This window comes from Gavia stellata, chromosome 2 (assembly GCF_030936135.1).
Source record: "Gavia stellata isolate bGavSte3 chromosome 2, bGavSte3.hap2, whole genome shotgun sequence".
In the NCBI taxonomy this organism is placed as follows: domain Eukaryota; kingdom Metazoa; phylum Chordata; class Aves; order Gaviiformes; family Gaviidae; genus Gavia; species Gavia stellata.
This window is the reverse complement of record NC_082595.1, coordinates 24,915,909-24,935,621: the sequence shown is the minus strand read 5'-3', so window position 1 is coordinate 24,935,621 and position 19,713 is coordinate 24,915,909. Positions and strand designations below refer to the sequence as shown.

The 19,713-nt window shown below is 42.3% G+C and overlaps 1 protein-coding gene across 1 annotated transcript in view; it reads left to right on the top strand.

The window, feature by feature from the left end:
• Positions 1 to 18,880, top strand: part of EFCAB2 (EF-hand calcium binding domain 2) — a 38,096-nt gene extending 19,216 nt beyond the window's left edge. Inside the window, exons 2-5 of the mRNA XM_059835635.1 lie at positions 11,807 to 11,879; positions 16,671 to 16,750; positions 18,611 to 18,653; positions 18,754 to 18,880. Of these exons, the coding sequence (XP_059691618.1) occupies positions 11,807 to 11,879; positions 16,671 to 16,750; positions 18,611 to 18,653; positions 18,754 to 18,855 (298 nt within the window). The 3' untranslated portion in view covers positions 18,856 to 18,880. The remainder of the gene's footprint in view (positions 1 to 11,806; positions 11,880 to 16,670; positions 16,751 to 18,610; positions 18,654 to 18,753) is intronic.
• Positions 18,881 to 19,713: the final 833 nt, after the last annotated feature.

The window sequence follows — 19,713 nt, the reverse complement described above, 5'->3', positions numbered from 1 at the left end:
TTTGTTTTTCAGAATAACTTCTACCTTTTCGAAGTATCTTTCCTGTCTGCCTCGTTATCAGTTTTGGTACTTCTGCTGTCACAATTCTCAAATTGGAAATAAATCAGTTGCAACAGCTCAGTGAATCTTTTTTCTTATTTTCTTATGTTTCTTTTTGCAGATCACACAGTAGCTGAAATTGAGAAAAAGATTATAGAAGCTTTTGAGGTGTTTGACCATGAATGCAATGAAACTGTGGATGTCAGGTTTGTAAATCTCTTCACACAGAAATATTGCAGGATCTAGTGTAAAGATAAATAACTCCCTAAACCTGCATCTGCTTTATCAGAAAATGTAATTGAAACAGTCCTTTTGGCCCTGATTGGACAAATATGTCTTTGCTTGTTTAATAGACGTTTTGCATTGTTCAGTGGCTGAAGACTGAGACTGGCTTGAGAGAGGGATGTTGGGACTGGTGGAGTCAAGAGGCAAGAGGAAACTGCAGCTAGACAAGAAGTCTAAGGCTACAATTAGTACTAGCAAATCTCTGCTCTGATAGCTCATTCGGCACTATAGGTCCTGGATCCTGTACGGATCCCCTTGCTTTCAGGTTAGTCCCAGCACATCAAGGACTGTCCCTGCCCATGTGTGTTACAGTCACCTGCTCTCAGTAGGTGTCCCCAGCTGCAATGCATCCTGCACATCTCTGTTCCTCTGGGGTAATGTGGGAGATGGATGTTGCTCTGACAGCAAGGTGTTTTTAGGAGACTTGGGAGAAAATTGCATATAATTTGTTTATATAACATAACAATAGTAATAATAAACATAAAAATTATCATACTCGATTGCACCAAAAGTCCATTTAGCCCAGTACTCTCATCTGAGCTACTAGTAGTTTCTTGGGGGAGGAATATAAGGAATTGAGCAAATACACAGTATTTCTTGGTTTTTGTACATCTGCCACATTATGATTAGAGTGGCATCTGGGATTTTTTTGTCTTATGATAAATAGTGAGCAATTGTTCTCTATTAATATTCTTGACACCATTAATGATTTCATAGCTGTCTGTCACATCCCTCCTCCTAGTTTAAGGCTGAAGAGTCCGGATGTGTTTAATCCCTTAGGAGATGCCATTCCATAGCTCTGGCCATTCTTTTTTGTGCTCCTTCTTGTTCAGCTATCTCCTTTTTGAAATGGGATGGCCAGAACTGGGCAAATGGGATGCACAGATGGGAGTCAGGAGGGAGAGCTGCATGTTCTATACCTTTAGCATGCAATGTTGTGGAAATAAAATGTATGTCTGAGGGAGTAAGAAAAAGTTCAGTGAAAGAGAAAACTGGACTGTTAGACTGATCGGGGCATAACTGGCTAGAAGATACAGAGCTAAAGGAAGTAAAATTTTAAAATTCTCAATCTTAATTCTGGTGCTTTTTAATTCTGGTATTTTTTTAACTTTGACTATTTGACAGTGTTATTTTAACTTCATTTTAACATAAACGACCATACATATAACAATATGGCTTTTGTTATGCAGAAAACATGTTTATGTCTCACTGAGCAGGTTCTGAAGCTGCTACAGGCTGTTGTCATTAAAGTTTACTGAAGTAATTTTTCATATTTCAAATTACTATTTTCACAAGAATATCACCAGAGCTTTTAATTAGAAATCAATTATTGAGTGTAAACACTATAAAGGAGTGTGAGAACTGGTGAAATTGTTGTCATTAGACATTCCTCACAAAGCCAAATTAGAAAACATCTTTAAATGTTCCAAACATCTTTTCTACATTAAAAAGCAGAGGCTGGAGAGGTGCAAAATATTTATGTGATGGTTTTAGCAGTGCATGCTTACTAGTGCCTCTAAATTTAAGAAATTATGGGTACTTCATGAAAGTAAAATGATTTTTCAGTTATACTAGATAGGGAGAATTTCAGGGTACCTCTCCACACTCGGTACAATTGCTGTTCCCTTGCCCATAGGTCTCTTTGGGAAGAGTGCTCACTTAAATCTCTTGGCCCATCCCCAGGGAGGTGCCTGATGCCCGGGGCTGGGGCTGCCCCAGTCCCCCCCAGCTGCTCTGCACCTGGATGGGCAGTGGGACGGGCCCTGCCACCTGCCATGGGGAGCCCCTGCCACTACCACCCCCCAGCCCTCGGGAGCCCCTAGCCCTCACTGCACCATGGCATACTAGTTGCTTATTTGTTTGTCATTTACATCTGCAGCTGTAAATAGCTGTAAAATTTGCTACACTCCTCACTCTATTATGTAATGGATATAGAGCTTGATAAAATGTTACAACAATGAAATGACAGATAGATACACTTTTTTAAAAATTTGTCGATTCAGACAGTAAGTCATAACACGTGAGAGGGAACATTCAAAAATCTATTTAACATAGTAAATGCACAATTTCACATTATATTTTTATCATAGTACATTTACTGACAATGAAAAATAATTTATTGTCTAATTATTCCTAGGTTCATATTGCAGGGCTGTATCACAATAATGGGATTATAAATGGCTGATTATCTTGTATCAGAAGGTGGCAGTACAGCACAATTCTTAACCACAAATGTAGACATATGGATATTATTGCCTGAAATATCAGATACCTGTGAAGAATATGGAAAATTACCCTGGCCTGACAGGCCAACACCATTATTGCATGACTCCTAATGCAAATGCAAGTTACGAAGAAATTAAGTGTCAGGAAGACGGTATTGTTTCATGCTGCTCACAACACACCCTGAGTCAAGGGCTTTCATGATTTTGCAAACCTTGTCATTGAAAGTGTTACATCTAGGATGAAAACCATGACCCAAAATTCTATTGCGTCTGTGTTACAAAACCTGTATGAACATAAACTCATTTTAACCATCATTTTTGTATGCTAGAAACTACACAGCAGAAATTGTGGCTGCTGAACTAAGTGAGAGGAAGCGGCTGGGAGGAAAATACAGTTTGTTATCTGGGTTCTTTAAACTTCACGTTACTACCAAATGTGACATGACTTTTTTGACCACAGACCCTTCAAACTATATCCTCATGCTGGCACATGCACAGACTGCCAGAAACAGCAGCCAGCGATGCCAGATTTTGCAAACTCTTTCAGGGCCTGGCTTACCTTAGTCACATTGCAGTTTTGCTGATGTGAGAGGTGAGGCAGGAGGTTGATGGCAGCCTTCCCATCTCTGGCAGTCTCTGAGAGTAGAAATAATGTGGGACAGCAGGGAGGCATGATTTGGTTTGGGTGTTTTACTGGGGGAGGCAGAGAATATTGACAAGTATCTTTTAGCTGGAAAAGACAAGGGAGTGCAGGAGTGAGAGCATCAAATACAGATCCAAACTAGAAATAGGATGCATGGACAAGGATTATAAGAATAGGACTAAATGTCTGACCTCATTGAGGCCAATGGCCAAACTTCTATTCATGTCCGCAGGGTGCAAGGTTTCACTGAGTCATTTGAGCAGATGGCTTCATTTCATAACAGCTGTATGTGTGGGATTGGGTTTTGTTTTGTAACTATTTTTGTGCAGCCAGCCTTTTCCTCTCTTTTGTCTATTGTAGTGCTTCTCACATGTTTTCAATCAGGATGGGACCTCCTTGGGACCTGTCTGAGGAGGCCAAAGACTAATGCATATAATTTTACATGTGCTTGGTGTGCCACATTGGGGGCCTTACTGTTATTAAGAGGATTTTACAAAGGTTATTGCTTCTTGTATCTACCATTTTTATTAGGCAATCTAATTTTTCCACCAAACGTACTGGTGAAGATGAAGAAACCACAGAACTTTGAATCACGGGAACCACAAGCACTGTGGATACTTATTCAAATGTGCTTGAATTTCTGTGTTGTAGAATTGGACTGAAAATCACAAGCAGTATTGATGCTTCTGTTATTTCATTTTCAATCATACCATAACTCTCATTAGTACTCTTTACAGCTTTACAGTTGTCGTGGTTTAGTCCCAGCTGGCAACTAAGCACCACACAGCCGCTCACTCACTCCCCCCAGGTGGGCTGGGGGAGAGAATAGGAAAAGTAAAAGCGAGAAAGCTCGTGGGTTGAGATAAGAATAGTTTAATAAGTGAAATGAAATAAAATAGTAATGATAATAAAAACTGTAATGAAAAGGAAAATAACAACAACAAACAAGAAAGGCAAGTGATGCAAATGAAAACAATTGCTCACCACCCTCCAACCGATGCTCAGCCCAAGCAGTGGTCTCCCAGCCAGCTTTTCCCCTGGTTTATATACTGAGCATGACATCATATGGTATGGAATATCCCTTTGGTCAGTTTGGGTCAGCTGTCCCGGCTGTGTCCCCTCCCAACTTCTTGTGCACCCCCAGCCTACTCGCTGGTGGGGTGGTGTGAGGAGCAGAAAAGGCCTTGACTCTGTGTAAGCACTGCTCAGCAATAACTCAAACATCCCTGGGTCATCAACACTGTTTTCAGCACAAATCCAAAACACAGCCCCATACTAGCTACTATGAAGAAAATTAACTCTATCCCAGCCAAAACCAGCACATTCTCCACCCCTTATTCCATATCATTTATGTCATACTCAGGTAGCACACCATCCAATACATTCTCTACCTATCATCACCCTTCCCATCCTTTGATATAGTACACAGATATCATTCCTTTAGTCTATGGATCACCCCTGTGAAATGTCTGTAAAGGGTCCATAAATATCCACAAATGTCCACAAAATGTCCATTGAGTTAATTTAGTCCATGACGTTGGGCTCCATCTGTTATGGTGGTCACTCAGGACAGAAGAGGTGTTGTATTGCATGGAGTTATTGGCCCCACAGCCAGCTCAGGTCAGGTCACTGCTGCACTTACACTGCTGCTTGTAAGGCTTGTCCTCCATTGGTTCAGGTGGTTCCTGCTATAGTAATTCCTGTAACATGTAACTCAAATCATGGATTAGTTTCACCCAGAATTAAATCACCTTGAGGTACGCACTGGACTCCCCCATCCTTCTGCATTACCCACCGAGTGCACCCAGGTCCTTGAGCAAAAACAACCCCGCAAATAGGTTTACTTTTTCCTGAGGAAAGAATAACCCAGACTGTTTTTCCCAGCAAGTTCTTTATATGTACTATGGGGATCTTATCTCCTTCCACAATGCACAGGGGATTTGACTGGGCAGGGCCAGGTCGACTGGCAGAGCCTCTGGTGTTAACTAGCCAAGTGGCTTCTGCTAAATGTGTATCCCAATACTTGAATGTCCCAGCACTCATTGCTTTCAGTGTAGTTTTTAACAGTGCGTTGTATCGTTCAGTTTTCCCAGAGGCTGGTGCATGGTAGGGGATGTGATACACCCAGTCAATGCCATGCTCCTTGGCCCAGGTGTTAATGAGATTGTTTCGGAAATGAGTCCCGTTATCTGATTCAATTCTTTCACGGGTGCTGTGTTGCCATAAAACTTGCTTTTCAAGGCCCAAGATAGTGTTCCGGGCAGTGGCATGGGTCACGGGGTATGTTTCCAACCATCCAGTAGTTGCTTCCACCATTGTAAGCACATGCTGCTTCCCATGGCAGGTTCGTGGTAGTGTGATATAATCAACCTGCCAGGCTTCCCCATATTGATATTTCAGCCATCTTCCCCTATACCAAAAGGGCTTGAGCCGCTTAGCTTGTTTGATTATGGCACATGTTTCACATTCATGGATAACCTGTGCAATGGCATCAATAGTCAAGTCCACCCCTCGGTCACGAGCCCATTTGTATGTTGCATCCCTTCCTAAATGTCCTGATGTGTCATGGGCCCATCGAGCTATAAATAGCTCACCCTTATGTTCCCAATCCAGATCCACCTGAGCCACTTCAATTCTAGCAGCTTGGTCCACCCGCTCATTGTTTCGATGTTCTTCAGTGGCACGACTCTTGGGTATGTGAGCATCAATGTGACGTACTTTTACAACCAGGTTCTCTACCCGAGCAGCAATATCTTGCCATAATTCAGCAGCCCAAATGGGCTTACCTCTGCGCTGCCAGTTGCTCTGCTTCCATTGCTGTAGCCACCCCCACAGAGCATTTGCCACCATCCATGAGTCAGTGTAGAGATAAAGTACTGGCCATTTCCCTCGTTCAGCAATATCTAAAGCGAGCTGAACGGCTTTCACCTCTGCAAACTGACTCGATTCACCTTGTCCTTCAGCAGTTTCTGCAACTTGTTGCGTAGGACTCCACACAGCAGCTTTCCACCTTTGATGTTTTCCCACAATACGACAGGATCCATCTGTAAACAGGGCATATTGCTTCTCAGCCTCTGATAATTTATTATACAGAGTGGCCTCTTCAGCACGAGTCACGTCGTCTGGCAACACTCCGAAGTTTCGGCCCTCTGGCCAGTCCGTGATCACTTCCAGAATTCCCGGGCGGTCAGGGTTTCCCATCCGAGCCCGTTGCGTTATCAGTGCGACCCACTTACTCCATGTAGCATCAGTTGCGTGATGTGTAGAGGGGACCTTCCCTTTGAACATCCAGCCCAGCACAGGCAATCGAGGGGCCAAAAGGAGCTGTGCGTCAGTACCAGCTACTTCTGAAGCAGCTCGAATTCCTTCATATGCTGCTAATATTTCTTTTTCATTTGGAGTGTAATGGGCTTCAGATCCCCTATATCCCTGGCTCCAAAACCCTAGAGGTCGACCTCGAGTCTCTCCAGGTGCTTTCTGCCAGAGGCTCCAGGTGGGCCCGTTATCCCCGGCTGAGGTGTAAAGCACATTTTTCACATCTTGTCCTGCCCGGACTGGCCCAAGCGCTACTGCACAAACTATCTCCCGTTTAATTTGTTCAAAGGCTTGCTGCTGCTCGGGGCCCCATTCAAAGTCGTTCTTCTTTCAGGTCACTCGATAGAGAGGGCTTACGATCAGACTATAACCTGGAATGTGCATTCTCCAGAAACCCACAACACCTAAGAAAGCTTGTGTTTCCTTTTTGTTAGTTGGTGGAGACATGGCTGTTATTTTATTGATCACATCCATTGGGATATGACGACGCCCATCCTGCCATTTTATTCCTAAAACTGAATTTCCTGTGCAGGCCCTTTGACCTTACTTTGTTTTATAGCAAAACCAGGTTTCAGGAGAATCTGGATTATTCTTCTCCCCTTCTCAAACACTTCCTCCGCTGTGTTGCCCCACACAATGATGTCATCAATATACTGCAGGTGTTCGGGAGCTCCACCTTGTTCCAGTGCACTGTGTATCAATCCATGACAAATGGTGGGACTATGTTTCCACCCCTGGGGCAGTCGATTCCAGGTATACTGGATACCCCTCCACATGAAAGCAAATTGTGGCCTGCGCTCTGCTGCCAGAGGGATCAAAAAAAACGCATTGGCGATATCTATTGTTGCATACCATTTGGCAGCCTTTGACTCCAGTTCATACTGAAGTTCTAGCATGTCTGGTACGGCAGCACTCAGCGGCGGTGTGACTTCGTTCAGGCCTCGATAGTCCACTGTTAACCGCCACTCTCTGTTAGATTTTTGCACAGGCCATATGGGACTGTTAAAGGGTGAATGAGTCTTACTGATCACTCCTTGACTTTCCAGTTGACGGATCAATTGCTGGATGGGAACCAGGGAGTCTCGATTGGTGCGATATTGTCGCCGGTGCACTGTCATGGTAGCAATTGGCACCTGCTGTTCTTTAACTTGCAGCAACCCCACCACAGAAGGATCCTCTGAGAGACCAGGCAAGCTAGACAGCTGTTTAATTTCCTCCGTACTCAAAGCAGCTATACCAAAAGCCCACCAGTACCCTTCTGGGTCTTTGAAGTACCCTCTCCTGAGATAGTCTATGCCAAGGATGCATGGAGCCTCTGGACCAGTCACAATAGGGTGCTTTTGCCACTCATGCCCAGTTAGGCTTACTTCAGCCTCCAACACAGACAGTTCTTGGGATCCCCCTGTCACTCCAGAAATACAGATGGATTCTGCTCCTGTGTAATCTGATGGAATTAGAGTACACTGTGCACCGGTGTCCACTAGAGCTTTATACTCCCGTGGGGCTGATGTGCCAGGCCATCGAATCCACACAGTCCAGTAAACCCGATTGTCCCTTTCCTCCACCTGACCGAAGGCAGGGCCCCTCTACTCCTGGTCTGAGTCTTCATTACTTGGTTTTTGTAAGTGCAAAATGGAAGTCCCTTCATCAGGATCAAAAGTACAGTCAGCCCTTCTACTCTGCCCAACAGACACTGGAGCAGTAATTTTCCTGGATGGATGCTTTTTGGCTGTTGTTTTTCCTGGCAGTTCCTGCACCCGAGCTTCTAATCTCCAGGTGGGTTCACCATCCCACTTCCTCATGTCCTCCCCCTGGTCACGCAGGAAGAACCACAGGGTTGCACGTGGTGTGCGCCACCAGTACCCTTTCCCTTGGACAGGAAAAGGCTGACTCTTAATAGCTGAGGCCTTGGTTGGAGTGCATGAGGAAAACCTACCCTTCTCAGCTTGCTCAAACATGTTTTGGGTCAGTCTGTGTCTGTCCACAGCCGAGACACAAGCACACATGGAGGGAGCAAGATTATCTTCGTATTCTCGGAGTTGTCTGGCCAGTCAATCTATGGTGCCTCAATGTCTGTCTAGTTCATTATCGCCAGGGTGTGGGTGTATGACGTCGCTGCATTTTGTACAAACTTTCACCACATGGATCGTGTGCACGGGCTTTCATCCGGGTCTTTGCATGCCTGGTCATTATAGATCACCTCCAACACGGCTAATTCCCTCAGATACTGGATGCCCCCCTCAATGTTGGTCCATTTCCTTCAAGAATTTGCGAGTTCTTCCTTGAAGGGATACCTGTCCTTCACACTTGACAGGAGTCGCCGCTAAAGACTGAGGATTCCTGCCTTTTTTTCAATCCCTTTGTCAATGGCCTTATCCTTGGCAAGGGATCCCAGCTTCTGGGCTTCCTTACCCTCTAATTCCTGACTACTGGCCCCAATATCCCAGCATCGAAGCAACCAGCTGAGAATTAGCTCACCTGGTTGACAGCTAAAATCTTTTCACATATCTCGCAGCTCACGTAGGGATAGGGAGCGGGTGGTTTCTGTCTCATTGATTATCTCAGTCTCTTCCTCCTCCTGTTCTTGTGGCTGCTCTGCCGCAGAACAGGCTGCCTCTTCTGATTCTTTCTCCTGCTCCCTCTTAGGAGAAGCTTCTTCATCCCTTACTAAACGAGCTGACTTCCACTTCCACTGTTTCTTTTTAGTTATAGGGGTGACTGATACAGTGCCTGGTTTGTTTCCCCTCTCTTCTCCCTGAGGGTGCTGCATAGTATCGAGCAGTGTTTGGTAGATGCTGGCCAGGGCCCAGCACAGCGCGGTAAGTTGTGCCTCTTTGGAGTAGCCGCGGCATTTTTTTTTTTCAAACATTCTATCACTTCATCAGGATCCTGTAGTTGTTCGTGAGTGAAGTTCCAGACCATTGGAGGTGAGAAGTTCTCTAGATACCTGCCCGTATTCTCCCACATGCCGTGCCACCCATGATCACACTCTCGCGGAGCCCGGGTCATATTCCTAAATTGCTTGTTAACCTTAGGCAAAACTGAAGCAATATTTCTAAGAAATACCAATAGAAGTATTGTAACTAAGCAAGGATGTTCAAGATACTGAGAAGTCGTTGTAATGAGGGAGAAAGCATCACAGAAGAAGGTAGCAAGGGTGCCGTTCTGTATTTCCTCCACAAAAAAATTCTCAGAGGAAAAAGTATAATTGTTAAATGTCTCCATGAGATGGTACCCAAAGTACAGTAATGGCTTCAGTCCAGAGACCAAATACCAGATTAAGCTCAAGGTCAGTGTTTTAATAACGAATCTCCCAGGCGAAACATCACTAATCACTACAGAGCACAGCAAACCAAAAAAGCCATCATCAATCTTTAACAGGTACAGCAAAATAAAGAGCATGGTGCAGATCAAATAAACGAATGTCAAGAACAGATGAATCAATATTGTGACCTGTAACTTTTAACAGATAGAAACCCTTTCTAAAGTTCTGTTGAATCTGTTATTATCTCAAACCCTTCGAGCCCCACATTGGGCGCCAAAAAGGACAGTCGTGGTTTAGTCCCAGCCGGCAACTAAGCACCACACAGCCGCTCACTCACTCCCCCCGGGTGGGATGGAGGAGAGAATAGGAAAAGTAAAAGCGAGAAAGCTCGTGGGTTGAGATAAGAATAGTTTAATAAGTGAAGTGAAATGAAATAAAATAATAATGATAATAATAATAAAAATTGTAATGAAAAGGAAAATAACAACAACAACAAACGAGAAAGGCAAGTGATGCAAATGAAAACAATTGCTCACCACCCTCCGACCGATGCCCAGCCCAAGCAGCGGTCCCCTGGACAGCTTTTCCCCTGGTTTATATACTGAGCATGACATCATATGGTATGGAATATCCCTTTGGTCAGTTGGGGTCAGCTGTCCCGGCTGTGTCCCCTCCCAACTTCTCGTGCACCCCCAGCCCACTCACCGGTGGGGTGGTGTGAGAAGCAGAAAAGGCCTTGACTCTGTAAGCACTGCTCAGCAATAACTAAAACATCCCTGGGTCATCAACACTGTTTTCAGCACAAATCCAAAACACAGCCCCATACTAGCTACTATGAAGAAAATTAACTCTATCCCAGCCAAAACCAGCACAACAGTACTTTTGTTTCTGGTCTGTGATGTTGTCAATCTTAAACTTTTTTGAGGCATTGCCAGTTTGGTCAGAATTTTAAAGCCTCAGAACAACTGCACCAGGTTCAGCAGTGAATGCAAGCTATGAATGTATTTTGCAGCATATACAGGGTGGTGATAAGCCACTGTGTTGGTCTGTTTGACTCTTTCAGAACACAGCAGGGGCACAACAGGGCTGCCTCCTTCCTGACCTTTTGTAATTGTTCTTTACTGCAGTTAGAATTTGTATCTTTACAGCATTTAATGTAAACATATATTTTATTTGTTACGTTTCATCTCAGTAGGTGTCCAAGTGTTTTATTAACTATATAAACGTAGACTTTACTGAAATTAAGCTTAAGAATTAGAGGACAGCAGTTGAAAAGAAACCTGCACACAGTATACTGCAACACAATGGTAAAGAAGAATTTTTGGGGAAAGTCACAAGAACAATTATACTCTTCCAAAAAGCTCCGGAATATTTGAAGTCTGTAAAAATAGACATTGCTTACTGAGATGTCATCTTAAAAGTCCATATAGATATGCTTGAATGTGCTTGTGTGCTTGTACATGCACACTCCTATACGCAAGCTCTGAATTGGTATCTAGATTCTCCACAGATACTCTTGTATTGCAGATTTAATGACAAAGATGTTCTTTCTTTCTTTCTTTCTTTCTTTCTTTCTTTCTTTCTTTCTTTCTTTCTTTCTTTCTTTCTTTCTTTCTTTCTTTCTTTCTTTCTTTCTTTCTTTCTTTCTTTCTTTCTTTCTTTCTTTCTTTTTCTTTCTTTCTTTTCTTCCTTCCTTCCTTCCTTCCTTTCTTCCTTTCTTCCTTCCTTTCTTCCTTCCTTTCTTCCTTCCTTCCTTTCTTCCTTTCCTTCCTTCCCTCCCTCCCTCCCTCCCTTCCTCCCTTCCTCCCTCCCTTCCTTCCTTCCTTCCTTCCTTCCTTCCTTCCTTCCTTCCTTCCTTCCTTCCTCCCTTCCTTCCTTCCTTCCTTCCTTCCTTCCTTCCTCCCTTCCTCCCTTCCTCCCTTCCTTCCTTCCTCCCTCCCTTCCTCCCTCCCTCCCTTCCTTCCTTCCTTCCTCCCTTTCTTTCTTTCTTCCTTTCTTCCTTTCTTCCTTTCTTCCTTTCTTCCTTTCTTTCAGAGAGATTGGTTCAATTGTCAGGTCACTGGGTTGCTTCCCAACCGAGGCAGAACTACATGAACTGCTTACAAAGGTAAATGTATTTTGATTTTTTGTAATTTTTTTGTATTTTTGTAAATTTTTTTGTTTTTTTGTATTTTTTGCAATCTTAAACTTGCACAGTTAGGCCCTTCTGCCTTGCTGTGTGGGAAACCTAAGCTCTTTTCCCAGGGGCTGGAAGTGTCATGGAAGTGATTCAGGCAGGCAGGCAGTCTCTCAGGTTGCCCTGAAGCAAGCCTTTAGGCTGATGACCTAACGATGTTGATGAGTTAAAATGAGGAGTCTTTGACTGTCTTTTACCCCAGAAGGTCGCTGTGCCACTGTGCCAAGGTGGAGGGCCATTTATAGAAAATGGAGGAAAAACTGGTTTTGGCTAATGAAAAAGAATGTCCTAAACCTCAGTCAGATTAGGATATGGAAACCCTAACCATCTCACTCTTCTGGACATGCCATGGACACACACTGGATGCTTAAGTAATAAAAACTAGTTCTTGAGCAGGTGTTAAAATTATGCATCAAATTTCAAAAGTACACAGAGGGAAGACCTGCTATTTTTTTCACTGGGTCCTATGATTCCTATCTTATAGCCAGACCTCACAACCTTCTGTCCTTCGTGAGGTCTCTCCCAGTGTTGAGATTTCTCAGTTACAGGTAAGTAATCTTTTCTTACTTGATTACTTAAGCCTGTAAGTCAGAATTCAGACATAAAACCTTGCAAGACCTAGCGGTCCTCCCATTTTCCCAGTGATATGCAGGTGTAAGGAACTTCAGTCACATTTCTCCACGTTTTTTCCTACACTAATTTTTGTCTCCTTACCTCATGCTCGTCATAGAAAGGACGGTGTGCTGGTGCCTTGACAGGGTATGGTTAATAAATGGGACAAAGAAGTGGGAAAAAGACTTCACACTCTTTTTGCAAATTGATATGCTGCCTTAAGGAATGAAAGAGGCTGGGGCTGAGAGGTGGGGGAAGGAATTTTCTTTTTTTCCTGTATAGGTCAGGATACTGGGAATTGATTTCTCTTACTCTTTTCTTCCTGACCCCAACAAAAATTTGGATGGTTGCAGTAGTAGTCTCTCCTCAGTAGGCTTGTCTGGTCTTTTGTAGATCAGAATTTAGTGTGAGAAATCTTGTGCTAAGTCTTGTGAAAATGATGCAGCTGCTTCAGATGAGTAAGTGCAAAGAACCATCAGAGGAGAAATATCTTTTAACATGATACTGCAATCTGTCTGCTCTGGTTCTGTACTCTCAGTAGCAGATTGTCCCAGCTCCCACTGACAAACAAGACAAAATGGAAAGAGAAATTATGGTGCTTAATATAGATGATATTTTTAGTGGCCTGCAGAGATTTTTGTTTGCAGCAAATGAACAGTGCAACTGATTCAAGATACAGAATTGAGAAAAGGAGGGGGATGCTTTGACCCACCCCCACCAGTCCAGGGGAACGAGGAGAGTCTAAGGCTTGTCTCCCCCTCTCAAAGAGATTTGACTTCCTTTTTTTTTTTCTTTTTTTTTTTTAATTTTCAGCATTACTGAAAATTTGAGATAAGTAATACATAACAAAGTACAATGCAATGCAGCTATGAGGCAGAAGATTCTTGAGATACAGCAGTATCACATGTATGCAATTGTTAATTATAAGAATATTAAATTAAAGTACAAATACTGCAAGAAGAAAGAATACATTAAAGAGTAATGGTTAATCTTAAAGAACACTGAACTGGAAGTTAAATCTCAAAGAAGGTTTCCTGGTGCCTGTAAATGAAACCTTGGCAGAGGTTTAGTACCGGAAGAACACTGTCTTCTTGTAGAACCCTTAATATACTATGTTAATCACAATTATATCTTAATTTATGTAAGATACCATTATCATTGACTGTGGTAATACCATTTTATCTTAATCTAGATAAAATAAAAATTGTCTCTGTTGGCTGGTTTGTAACCAAGCTATCTCTCCAGTATTTTTGCCCATTGTAAGCTGTGATTCATTTTTGTTTCTCACTACTTGTGTCTCTCAGTCATCTCATCTTCCTATTAGCCTTATTGTAGCTAAATTAGCATATGTTGCCTTCAAATTACTCATATCTGCCAGATCAGCATTCATCTAATTTTATCGCTATAAATTATCATATACTGTTTCCTATATTGCCCTATGCTAAATGCTATACTTAGTATCATATCTTTAGGCCTATGTACAAAGTTAAGATTAAATGATAAGCCTAGAGATGGTGAAAGCTAATGCGAGGGTTACTACAATGCCTGGAGTTTGAAATCCCAAGTTCAGTGCACTGCTCTGCCACAGATCTCCCGGATAACTCTGGAACATGTTTTTGTTTCTTGGTGACTCAAGGTCCCAAATGTTATGTGGGTAATAATACTATGGCTGTGAGAACAGAGATACGAAACATAACAGGTGCTACAATACAGTTGTTATGGGAGCTGTGGATGTACCCAAAGGAAAGAAATTCAGCAAAACTCATAGAGTTTGAACAAGCAAATACTGTTATTGTCACAGTCACTGTGAAAGAGGAGGAATATACAGAAAAAGGAAAACATCAGTGGGAAATGAGGTGTAGAACAGGAGTGAGCATGAGGAAGAGGAAGAGGATACATATATCTGCAAATCTGAATATTTACTGACTTAGGCATGGTTAATATACTCAATTTATTCACATATCTATACAGTGTTAGAAACAGGGTTAATTTTAACAGTTCAAGATATTGCTGGCCCTGTAGAGCTACTGAAATGGAAGCTGTTCTTTCCAGGTCAGAGGAAACTGAAGTTGCTCATCACCCTCCCCGGACTAGGTCCATTGTCAGAAAGGACATGTTTCTTCCACAGATTGCTTTCTGAAGGCAAAATACAAATAGCACACCAACAAAAAGAGACAAATCTGGATGATATTTGTCAGTGAGGGCTGACACTTTCACAGGTATTTGTTATGTTGAGCTCTGAAATGGTCATTGCCAGTGAGTTTTTCTGGTATGAAAATTAGGATGACCTTCAACTGTTTGGATGAGCAGATCTAACGTTTTTTGGCTTTTAAACATGGTTTATGTAACTTATCATCTTCATGGATGTTTTGGGTCCTTGCTTTTGGTTGTTCTGCTTAATATAAGACACATTTGTCTATTTCCAATAAATAGCTACCATATTTCTTTTTCTGTCTCTGTAGACTTCTGACCTAGTACTAGTTGAAGCACAGATGTTCCCTAAAACATCCTGTGTACTTTTACATCTCAGTATTTGTGATGCATGGAATAGTTCAGTGTATTGACTAAGTGTTATGTCACTGGAAAGAAGTTAAATTTTGCCAGGTATTTTGTTACATCTTTTCAATCAATCAATCAATCAATCAGTAAACCAAATGATTCTGTAATAGTAAAAGCTACCATTTGATTGAGCATGAAGCATGCAACAGTTTCATTTCCTTGCTAAAGATCCCTTCCGCTAGGCTCACCAAACAGAGAGGAAAAAGTGCTTTTTCAAGCCAATTTCCACTCTAAAGCAGCAAGAGGTGGTGGCTGCCTTCTTTCAGCAACTAAAACCCTTCAAGAGCACTGGAAAAGAGCATGAAGCAGCAGTTGCAGCTCTCCACTTAAGCAACTGGATGCATCAGGCATCACCCCCAGCTCTGACCCAGCTCTCAAGAGGAAGATTTCTTACTTCATCTTTTCCTGGCTCAGTTAGGAGATTTCACATCAGTGCTTATTTGAGTCTTCTTTCAGTCTGAGCTGTGGAGGGCCTAAGAAGGTGTCGCTGCTGCCATGTGAGACCACAAGGCACGCATCCAGTTTCAACACAGACAGGAACAGGCTAGCTCCATTAAGAGGGCTCCTTTTGGGACTAAAACTTGAAATTTTCAAGGAAGGGCTGCACTGGGATGATAGGGAGCAGTTTTTACGATGTTGCTTATGTCCTGTGGAAGTATAGGAATGCAGTGAGAATGCTGCTAGAAGTCCCCTATGTTTTGCGACTAATCTGATAATTTATTTGGGAGGCAAAGGGAAGCTTTTCTTTGTGTAGCATTTTACGGGCTGCCTTATGACTGTTTCAGACTGCCCTGACTCAGTCTGCCTGCCTCTTTGGTCCTTCCCGTGATGACTGTCTCTGGCTATGAAACGTGTGGAGGCAACAAGTTCCATCCTTGAGGTGTACTAGATTGGGGCTATGTCCAAACTAGCACATTAAATGTGCCCAGAAACATCCTTGGGTGTTGAAGCCAGCTGGCACAGAGCAGCTCATGTCTACCCTGGTAAATGTTTTATGCGGAATGGCTGCAAAAAGCAGCCTGCTGGGGAAAAGTCCCTAAGGTCCTAGCCAGGCCTGGTGACTGCTGGGGGGAGTGTTGGGTGGCACAGGCCAAAATCATGCCAGGGAATGTGCTAATGGTTTGCTGTTATGTGTGATCACATTACACTGCTTGGGAATGTTCCAGGTCCTGCTAGACTTTGCTAGTATGAATGCAGTCTGAATGTTTGAACTTCTGCTGAGTTACTGTGGGAGATAAGATCAGTTACTAAGCATCCAATTCCTTTGCATGAATGCTTTCTAAGCACAAGAGGGCAATATTGAGTTGTTGAAAGTCTCTATAATAGCAGGCTTGTATTTTGCCTGGGATATTACTTCTTCCTCAAATTTCTTTCTATTTGATCACAAGCATTTCACTCAGATGTTATGGTGCCATGTGATATTAAAAACCTGATATAAATATTCAAAGTCTAACTCTCTAATTTTAATGCAGGAACCACCCCAATTTTCTGGTTTTCATATTAGTTTGCTAATGAGTCATATAACCTGCCATACTTAAGTTCTATTTTTAGGTAGAAGAAGAAGAACCGACCGGATACATTCATCTGGAAAAATTTCTTCCAGTGATGACAAAAGTACTACTCGACAGAAGGTAATGGAAAGTGGATTTTCAGTGTCTGTAGTTTATTCCAGATTGACAGGGTTGATTCTGAATAAATGTATCTACAGTAATTTTATGTAACTGGAAGGAGTACAGATTCTTTTTGTTATTTAAACTCAATTTACATTAGCTTGATAGATTTTGTTTCAAAGTTACTTCATCTTCATAAAATTATGTTGTAACGATGATATAAATAATAACAGCTTATAATCATGAATTGTCATAATGTGTAGCTTTTGTTTTTTTAATGTGAATCAGAATTAACTTGCTATTCAACATGTTTTTTGCATCTCTGAAATATTTTATATGCAAATTAAGGTCATAACCATTACTTTCTCTGAACATATGAGTTACAGTTACTGAGAAGCACAGTCTGTTACAATGTATTTTTAATAAGTTGTATAAATCAGTTTCATATTCATGTCTCAAAATGACTGCCAGGTATAGTTGAATGTACACAACTAGCACTCTAAAAGACTGCTTATCTGAAAGTCTAGAACAAAACCACTGTTCATTATTCAAAGATACATAGAAATCTTTGCATGTACACAGGAACTTGTGCTATTTTGATATTTTGCGCTAAAAGCATGATTACTTATAGGGAATTTATCTTTCTTTTTAAAGATGGTAGCCAAGGGTTTCGGGAGACTCAGTCTTGTCCAAAACTGAGAAGTTACTTTGCACATAGAGGGCCTTTGGTAGGAGGGTGTTCTACACATGAAATAGCTATAGGATTTCCCTAAACTGTCTTGCAGCATCCAGAGGCAGTGTGGTCCACCTCAGGGCTGTGTTGGAGAGTCTTTGCACCCGTGCCTGGACACAGACCAGCCAGCAATGTTCGGGTCTTGGTGTGCTGGCACAGGTGCATTGCCTTCCCAGGTTCCTGCACCTTTGCCTTCTCTGGCCTGCATGGCACATTTCTGGCTCCATACTGATGTTCACCCTTTCACAAAATGATACCTTGCTGCTCTGGGCTTTCTTCTCCTCCTCCACACAAACATGCACACACACACACAAAAAAACCCTAAGCCCCCCACAGTTTCCTCAGGCTAGTGCAGGCTTGTCAAGACCCACTTTATCTTTTGGGGCACTATGTCCATAGTTCACTTATCCAAGGGCACATGAGATTTGGATCACAAAAAACAAGGCCTCTTCTTAGCACATTTGATTTTTAGATAGTAAAAGAGTGAGGCGGGTCTGGATGAAACAATCAAGCAGTTAGAACCTCCCTGACTTCAACGTCTTCTCTTTAATATTTTTGGGGGTTGGTGAGAGTCTGCTGGGATATGGAAGGTCTCCATTGCTGCAAAGGGCTTCCTTTCCAGCTCTGAAATCAGGCACACATATGCATGCACACACGCGCCCAGTTCTCCTGTCTCTCTGAAATTGTTAGTGACAAACCTTTTATAGCCACCAGCCTCCTTTGCTCATCATCAGCTCATTAGACTGTCAAGGTCCCACTAAGTGATCTGTTGCCTAGCTACCAGTGTAACTGGACAAAACTTTGTTTTCTTGGTTCGGCCATCTTCTGTTCAGTGCATTGGCTACATGGAATGATTCAGCTATTATTGATTCCCAGTAACCCACTCAGCCAGCCCAGACATGCAGAAGCCATTCATGTGGCTCCTCAGCACAAGGAAAATTAAACAGGAGTACAATAAAAGACATAAGAGGTAAAGATATGGACAGTTCCAAAAAGTCAAGCTAGAATTGAATGTTTGGTAGACAAACTTAGTAAATTCTCGTAGAAAATAAGTTTTCCCCTTCCTTTAGTACTCATATTTTATTCATTCAGAACAGTACAGCAGCCTGGCAAACAGTGACTTAACTTTTCTGATTCAATGGTTTCAGCTGCCGGCCAATTCCAGAAGATGTTCTTCTACATGCATTTGAGGTCTGTAACTAAATATTCAAGTACCTAATTGCTGGAAAGAAGTTCCTGATTCTTGATTCAATATGGTTAAAACCACAAGTTTTATTCTTTTTCTTTAAAGGCTTTGGATGAGAATAAATGTGGATATATTACTAAAGAGGAGCTGGTCAAATATTTGACTGAAGAAGGTAACATGACTTTTGTAATATCAGTATTTAAGTAAATAAACATTTCATGTGTATATGGCACCTTGAGGTCCTCATTCTGCATGCCAAAACTTGCGGGAGTAGATACACTGTCTTCAAACAATACTGTTGCTGTGATGAGTGACTGCAGACTAGAACATTTCACTGGTAATAATGCAGGGAAAGAACATTTATCTGCCTGCTTGCAGACATTATAAGATAGAGATTATTATTATTAAGAGTCATAATTCGATCTTGTGTGGATATTTTATGATTCTGTGCACCTCTGCTTCGTAAGGATGTGACTCTTTTTCTGTCCTCCTGTAAAACTGTAGTTTAGATTTCCAGATGTTTCAGGTAGTTTCAGTGCTCATTCTTTCCTACATGATCTTGATCTTAATTCTAGTGCTGTACGCAAACAAAGAGAGTCAAAGACCAGATTTAAGTTGTATATCTTATAATCCTCAATATCCCTTGAAGAGCCTGCTTTTCTTGCATGGCTGACTCATGCCTGCCTGCCTCAAGTCCAAAACAATGTGCAGGCTTTGCATAAGACCTATCCTCAGATGGGGACCTTGTCCTGCCATCAGCAGCTTTGAACCTCCTAAGAGAGAAAAACCAGAAGCCTTTCGTGATGTAAATACAACTGAAAGGATAGCCAAATGAGAGATAATAGTTCTAACGTACACAATTAGAAGAATTCGCTCTGACAAAACCAGTTGTTTCAAAATCCCTGTGGCAGTGGGGAACAGGCTATTTTGGAGTCTGTGAACTAGAAGGAGGTCAGAAGATCCAGGCCCTCTGTCTCCTTTCTCTTAGACCAGCTCACTTGCTGTGTAGGACTTACATTGGCAAAAGTGAAGGAATTGGATCCTTAGTATTGCTCCTTTTCTCCT